The sequence below is a fragment of the Carya illinoinensis genome, chromosome 8, assembly GCF_018687715.1.
Source record: "Carya illinoinensis cultivar Pawnee chromosome 8, C.illinoinensisPawnee_v1, whole genome shotgun sequence".
Lineage (NCBI taxonomy): Eukaryota > Viridiplantae > Streptophyta > Magnoliopsida > Fagales > Juglandaceae > Carya > Carya illinoinensis.
In genome coordinates, this window is record NC_056759.1 from 24,125,411 (window position 1) to 24,133,802 (window position 8,392).

The 8,392-nt window shown below is 33.3% G+C and overlaps 1 protein-coding gene across 1 annotated transcript; it reads left to right on the top strand.

Moving 5' to 3' along the window:
* The first annotated feature begins 1,212 nt into the window (after positions 1 to 1,212).
* On the top strand, positions 1,213 to 7,628 carry LOC122319051 (pentatricopeptide repeat-containing protein At3g22470, mitochondrial-like). The gene is made up of 2 exons (XM_043136920.1): positions 1,213 to 6,732; positions 7,264 to 7,628. Exon 1 carries the CDS (start codon positions 1,228 to 1,230, stop codon positions 2,494 to 2,496), a length of 1,269 nt encoding a protein of 422 aa, XP_042992854.1. The 5' UTR covers positions 1,213 to 1,227; the 3' UTR covers positions 2,497 to 6,732; positions 7,264 to 7,628.
* Positions 7,629 to 8,392: the final 764 nt, after the last annotated feature.

Genomic DNA, 8,392 nt, shown 5'->3' on the forward strand with positions numbered 1-8,392 from the left:
ACAATAGAAGCAACTAGATGTAGAAGAGTTTTGATATTCATCATCTTCACACACCATTGTTATTTTTATTTTTAAAATTTTTTTTATTATTTTCTTCTTAAACTAATTGAATTTTTCTACTCATCATCCATATACCACATATTTGGTAAAAGAAAAAAAAATATGATATGTAAGGATGATGAGTAGAATTTTTCAATGTAGAAAACTAAACTAAGAAAAATCAAATTCAACACTCTAAGAGCCAAATAACTAGGGGTGTCAAAAAAACTAGAAAACCGATTCAACCGTATGGGACTGGATCGAATTGGTGAGTTTGGTCCAATTTGTAAGCAATCCAGTGTAATACCGATTTTCATATTTGGTTTAAACTGAACTGGACCGGTATATATATTTATAATTGTTTATATTATCTATATTATATATTAAATTGTTAATTAATATAAAATGAAATTCTAATTTTATTATTCAAGTCTATTAATCTTAATCTTATAATATAAAATTAATATAGCATGTGATATAACATAAAATTAATCTTATAATTTTAATATAACATTTGATATATCATATAAATTTTAATATTATAATATAACATTGATATAACGTTAAATTTTAATATTATAATTCAAGTCTATTAATCTTTTAACATATGATATAATATAAAATTAATCTTATAATTTTAATATAACATTTGATATAACATATAAACTTTACTATTATAATATAAAATTAATATAACATAAAATTTAAATCTTAAACATAAATATTAATATTAAGTTATTAATATAACCTTACTTTTAATCTTATAATATATATATTTTTTGTAAATACATTTTTACACTTTAGTTATATATTAGTATTTCTTAATTATTATAAAATAATATATTTGTATGTCTAAACATCATATAAGAAAAGTAGAGTGCGCAGTACATATATAATTGTTTAAGATATCTCATTTCTGCTTTGGCCTGACATTTTCCTACATACCATATTCTGATTTCTTATTTCTGGTTTCTATGGTGAATTTGAAGAGCGTTCTATCATTGTATGGTGAATTAGGGAAATATCTCTGGTGAAGAAGTTCTGGATTTTGGAACATAACGCAATATATTCTGGTTTCCAAACTCCAAGATTGTGAAAATGGGAGGGAGAGCCGGAGACGATGAAGATGAGTAATAGTGCTTCTGCCTCCAGGGTAAAATTGCTGAAGCGGTGAATTTGGCTGATGAAATGGGGGAGAAGGGATTTAAACCAGATAGATTTACCTATGCGACCATAATTAACGCTTTGTGTAAGTTAGGTGAAACCGATCTGGCCATTAACTTGCTTAGGAAGATGGAAGATGCAAATTTTGTACCTAATGCAGCATCGTATAATACAATCATTTGCAGTTTGTGCAAGGATGGATTGTTGACTGATGCCTTGAAACTTTTTTCCACAATGACGAGTAAAGGCATTCAGCCAAACCATTTTACTTACAATCCCTTAATTCAGGGCCTATGCAATTTTGGCCATTGGAAAGAGGCTGCTAAATTAGTGGCTGAGATGGAAGAAAGGAATATCGTGCCAGATGTGCATTCTTTCAATATATTGGTGGATGCACTTCTAAAAGAGGGGAAGATGATGGAGGCAAAAGAAGCTCTTCATATGATGACTGAGAAAGGCATCGAGCCAGATATATTCACGCACAACTCTTTGATTGATTGTTATTGTCAGCAAAACAAAATGAATGAGGCAGTCAAAACATTTAATATGATGGTTAGGAGGGGTTGTTCTCCTGATATTATTAGCTATAACACATTAATCAATGGATATTGTAAAAGTAAGAGAATTGATGAGGCAATAAATCTCTTTCATGAAATGTTAGACAAGAGAATGATTCCCGATGTTGTCACTTACAACACTCTTATAGGTGGGTGTTGCCAAGTGGGGAGACCTCTGGCTGCTTTAGAGCTACTTCATGAGATGCAAGCTTGTGGAGAACATCCTGATCTCCAAACTTATACCATTTTGTTAGATGGTTTTTTTAAGAACAGACATTTTGTGGAGGCAATGGCATTGTTTCGAGAGATCGTAGACAAAAAGTTGGACCTTGATGTTGTGATTTACAACATCTTGATTGCTGCTATGTGTGATGCGGGAAAACTTGTGACTGCAAAAGAACTCTTTTGGAGTCTTTCTACCAAAGGGTTGCAACCTAATGCTTGCACTTACACTATAATGTTCAAAGGACTATGCAAAGAGGGACTAATAAATGAAGCCTGCGAGCTGCTTGAGAAAATGAATGGGAATGGTTGCTTGCCTGACAATGTCTTATATAACACAATTATCCAAGGATTACTGCAACATGATGAGACATCAAGGGCAGTAGAATATATTGAAATAATGGTTGACAAGGGTTTCTCTGCAGATGAAACAACTGCAACCATGGTGATTGACTTGTTGTGTGCTGATAAAGTTGACAAGACAATAAAAGAGTGGTTTGAGAAGCTTTTGTAAAAGGCTTTCTTGGTTTTCAATGCCAAGAACATCTATATGCTTTAACGCTTTGCTGGCTGATCTACAGGAAATGCTTATTTATTTCAAGTGAATTTTAAATCTCTCATTTTTATGGGCAAGATTGATCAGTCATCCGCCTCTATTATCTTTCATTGAAATGTTTGACTGGTGGAAAGTACTTGCAGCGGAAATTAGACTCTGGGATTTAGGTGGTTGTAGATCCATTGTTTCCTCATGTGAATGCTTTCAAATTTTCCCTGATTATATTATGTTTGTAAGTAGCATGTTGGAAATGTTGTCTAATAGAACTATTTATTATGCTGAGGTGTACTGCATTAACCACTATGATAAGGTAAGTACCGTACTCATTTTTAAGGCTGGGTGCCCTTGTATCATAAACTTGTTGTAACTTTTTGTATATTTGACTGTGAACCAATCAAGACTAGTGTACATTGAATAGATTATCAAGTTAAGGAAGTTGCTGATAACGGGATCTGCTTGTTTGTTCATGGGCTAGATTTTAAGCAATTTAGTTGCAGTAAGGCACAAAAGGTAGCCGCTTGATGATCATGAAATCCTTTACTTTACGAACATCAGAGATGCTCACTATTATAATTTATAACAAAAGTAAGATATCATGGACATTTGCTGGTCTGGTCTTGCATTGGTGCAAAACGTAGTGTGTGCTAGTTTTACCACTGTGTTTACAATCAGAATGGACACCAAATGTAATCAGTCTATGTTACTGTCTATCTCAAACTTTCTGATTGGCTTTGGCTTTGGTCATAACCCAGCATGAATTTTTTCGAATGGTCTGATCCTCACGATTTCTGATTGCTGACCTGTTTACACATAATGCTTTTCTTCAGTTTCATCATTGATGCTTGAACCTGATTTATCTGATTGTCCATAGGCAAGCATTTTCCATAAAAAGGCCACAATCCCTCTTAATTCTGTATCACACAGCCATCTGAATTTAGTGTAATGTGCATAGAAGTTAGTTTGGCTTTTTTGATTGTTCCATGCCTCCATCCCGCCCATTTAGATGGATCTCCCTTTCTACTGCATAGTTCTTTGTACTTTTGTGTACATACAGGTTGCTAGATTTTCAAAATTTGTAAGTGAAGATGCAGAAATGCTGTTATCGAGCAACTTGATGTTGTTTCCTCCCAACTTATGTCTCAAATGTACTTATGTCTCAAAGATTAAATAATATAACTCAGTGGGGGTCTTTATTGAGAAATTATTGTATTCCTAAGCTCCAAGTATATTAGTTGTATCTCCATTATTTTGTCAAATTAATTTTTTAAACCTGCCCTGAAATGATATTACGAATATAGGTAGAAAATTAAAAATGCCGTTTAATGGAAATCCTCGTCATTCTGAAGTGTAGTGAATTAACCTCCATGATGGGGTGCAGTGAGTACCTTTCTACATGCTTGATAGCCCTGTGTTGTTGTATCATAAGCTTCCGTTTAACTGTTTGGGTATTGGACTGGGAACCAATTTAGACCAGTGCAGTTTGAATTGATTACAACTTTAGGAAGTTCCTGATAACCAGAGTTGCTTCTTTTTTCATGGGCTAGAAGGCAAGCAATTTGGTTTCAGTCGGGCACAAAGGTAGACTCAAGGTTTGGTGATCATGGAATGCAAAGTGCAATTTCACAGTAATGATCATGAAATAAACTCTTTATAAGTCCACAAGATGAAATATGGTGTTAATGCTTATCCACGGTGTTCCAAATTAAAGATAATGTTCCAAAGTCAAGGCGAGCCGGGTTAGTGAAACCTATTATCTATAGCAAATGTAATTCTTTTGAATGCAATGGAATTTAAGATCATTAGTATTGCCATTTGCTGCAGTATCAGTTGGCATTTTTTATTTTGTTGCTTTGATACTAATTGTATTATCGTGGCCTATCATTGCAAGCATGATTTTGTTTGTTTTTGCCCTCTAAAATGTTTGCAAATTTCAAGGTAGATTTATCACGAACTTGTGAATGTGGTGGCAGTTTGTCCTGCATATTCTGAGCCCATTTTTTATTGCATTGTGTTCAAACAAGTTTTATTTTCATAGGTCTTTCTTTTTTGTTCGACCATATCCTTTTTTATTGTCATTAGTGATTTATTGTAGCTAGTATGCAAATAGGTATTGATGATATGAAAAGCTTGATGCTATTGTTGCTTGCTATGGTTTCTACTTTCTCTGAAGTTTAATAAGCCTTAAAATGAATGAAATGTAGCTTAGTATGTGGTTTGAGCATTAGCCTTGGATTTGTGTTGTTAATGTGGTTATTTTGATCTCTTTGATTGGTCTCCTTTTCAACAAGATTTTTTTTCTCAGTTATTCTAAAGCTACCTGTTAGTTGTGAATGAAGTAGTGAAGATAAGCAAGTCTGGAAATACACCTCCAACGGAAAATTCATGGTGAAAAGTGCCTATCACTTAAAAGACGATTACTGGTTCAATAAGATGGGGAATCCTTTCACTTGGGCATATATGGTAACTTATGTTAAAAAATTTGGAAGTTGAAAGCAATGAATGTAGTTAAAGTGTTACTTTGGAGAGCATGTACAGATGCAATACCCACAAAGGTGAATTTGAAGAAAAGGAAGATCACAGATGACTTTCTATGCCCATTATGCAAAAGAGGTATACCTCTTAGAAATACCAGGGAGTTTGCGAGGGAGCATCCCTCATGATTTTATGAGTTACGATCATCTAGAAAGGTAAGAACAAAAGGCTTGGAAAATAAAGTAGCTTAGCTACATTTGATCCTATAGTTGAACAATTTTGAGATACCTTGGCTAATTAACAAGATATAGTGCCTATCGTTTATGTTATTGTAGTTACAATTTTTTGTGAAGCATCTTAGAGCATTATCATGTTGAATAAGATGGCGTGGTTGTAGGTTAACAGCCAGTATCATCTTAGAGCAGTTACGATTTTATTTTTTCCATTATTAATTTCCTAAATTTCACTTCTTGAGGAGTTCTTTATTTTGGGTTTTATACTTTTCATTACTTTTCTTAGTACTTTGGTGGTATTTTCAGGGCTTCTCCAGATATTGGACTCATTTTTAAATCTCTCATTTTTATGGGCAAGATTGATCAGTCCTCTGCCTCTATTATCTTTCATTGAAATTTTTGACCGATGGAAAGTACTTGCTGCGGAAATTAGACTCTGGGATTTTGGTGGTTATATCTCCATTGTTTTCTGATGTGAATGTTTTTAAATTTTCCCTGATGATATCATGTTTGTGAGTAGTATGTTGGAAATATTGTCTAACAGAAATATTTATTATGCTGAAGTGTACTGCATTAACCTCTATGATAAGGTGCAGTGAGTACCATACTGATTTTTAAAGCTGGGTGCCCTTGTATCATAAACTTTCTTTAACTTTTTGTATATTGGACTGCGAACCAATCAAGACATCAACTTACGGAAGTTGCTAATAACGGGATCTGCTTGTTTGTTCATGGGCTAGATTGTAAGCAATTTAGTTGCAGTAAGGCACAAAGGTAACCGCTTGATGATCATGAAATCCTCTACTTTACAAACATCAGAGATGCTAACTATTATAATTTATAACAAAAGTAAGATATCATGGACATTTTCTAGTCTGATCTTGTGTTGGTGCAAAACGTAGTGCTTACCAGTTATACCACTGTGTTTACAATCAGAATGGACAATCCAACCGTAAACAGTCCATGTTACTGTCTATCTCAAACCTTCTGATTGGCTTTGGCTTTGGTCATAACCCAGCATGAATTTTTTCGAATGGTCTGATCCTCACGATTTCTGATTGCTGACCTGTTTACACATAATGCTCTTCTTCAGTGTCACCAATGATGCTTGAACCTTGATTTATCTGATTGTCCATAGGCTAGCATTTTCCATAAGAAGGCCACAATACCATTTAATTCTGTATCACACAGCCATCAGGATTTAGAGTAAAGTACATAGAAGTTAGTTTGCCGTTTCTGATTGTTCCATGCCTCCATCCCTCCCATTTAGATAGAGCTCCATATCTACTGCATAGTTCTTTGGACTTTTGTGTACATCTAGGTTGCCGGATTGAAGATGCAGAAATGTTGTTATCGAGCAACTTCATGTTGTTTTCTCCCAACTTATGTCTCAAATGTATTCTGTAACTATTTTTGAATTCACTTTCTGTTTAACTGAATTTTGACCGCAGGAAGCGTGTAGTCATCCACCTGTGCTGGGCAATGCCAGGTGTGCAACAAGAATAAATAATGACTCTGTAGAGTTCTTTATTGAGTAATTATTGTATTCCTTAGCACCAAGTATATTTGGTACAAGCCATTCTTATTCTTGTACAAGCTGATATGTTGGCCTTTTACTTTTTCCCTTGTTCTACCTCGTAGGTTCTGCCCATTTATGTTTCTTATTTTTCAAGGCTTGTTTTGTTTGTATTGCAAAAAATGGTGTTTGTAATTACAAGATTAAATTAGAGTGAGGTATTTTGAAACTTGTGACTGCAAAAGAACCTTTTTGTAGTCTTTCTACCAAAGGGTTGCACCCTGATGTTCGGACCTACAATAGGTGGAACAAAAGATTATCTATCCCATTTTTTATTACATTGTGTTCAAACAAGTTGTCTTTTCATAGATCTTTCTGTTTTGTTGGACCATATCCTTTTTTCTTTTCGTAAGTGATTTATTGTGGCTAGTATGCAAATGGGTATTTATGATATGAAAAGCTTGATGCTATTGTTGCTTATTATGGTTTCTACTTTCTCTGTAGTTTTATAAGCCTTAAAATGAATGATTTAGAGAACTTGTACGGATGCAATACCCACAGAGGTGAATTTGAAGAAAAGGAAGATCATAGGCGACTCTATGCTCATTATGCAAACAGAATAGGAGACAACAGGGCATACTCTATGGATTTGTCCCTGGCAAATGATGTTAGGGGACCGAATCATTCAAAAGGTTTCAATTGTAGATGATGACTTTGGAAGTGATGTTACCCAGTTATTGGACACAATTTCAACAAAACAGAACTTGTTGCTATGGCATTTACACCTAACCTCAAATTTTTTAAATTAAAGTAGTTAACGAACATTATGGTTTGCTTTTTGAATCAACTTTTGTTTTTAATTTCCTTTCTAAAATGTATTACATGGTGTACTTGATTGCTTTTTTCTGAATATGTACCTTTGCAATTCTTAGTTACAATTTTAAGAAAATTTTAAATTTGCTCAATGTAACATATTTTGCAAATAGTTACAATATATTTCAGCAAATGCCTAGCCTCACAAACTGGCCTTATATTTCAGTTTGGAATAAGTATACCACTACAAACTGAACATTACGAATAAACCTCCAGGGAGCTGAAGAATCAGAATTGGTCTTTTGTGTACTTGTATGTAATATGGGTGAATCTAAAGGTTGAGTTTCATACTGAATAATGATTATGAACAAATTGTCAAGCTATGATTAAATATGAAATTTGTACATATCACTAGTTCTTTTATTTCAGTAAATATTAACTTTTTGTGTATATATATATATATAGATATATTAGAAGTTTTGAACCAATACACTGAGATAATTTGTTCCAATGTTTAAGCCAGAATGGTCACTAAAATAGAATTTAAAACTTTGGTGGTAATGGCTAAACCTTCGTTATCTTTTTATTAATGAACATATTTCAGTTAGAGAAGTACTATATATATAAAAAGATTTTAAAAAAGGAAACTAATAAACTGGTGGTAATGGCTAAACCGTCTTTATCTTTTTATTACCTCCATCATTTGTTAACATCCGTATGTTCACCTTTGATATATATATATATATATATATATATATATATAATGCTTTTGAAAATAATCTAGTCTAGCATCTCATCTTTTATATATATATATATATAT

Excerpts from the sequence above, each read along its gene's own strand:
- LOC122319051 (XM_043136920.1), top strand. The coding sequence starts at position 1,228 with ATGGGGGAGAAGGGATTTAAACCAGATAGATTTACCTATGCGACCATA.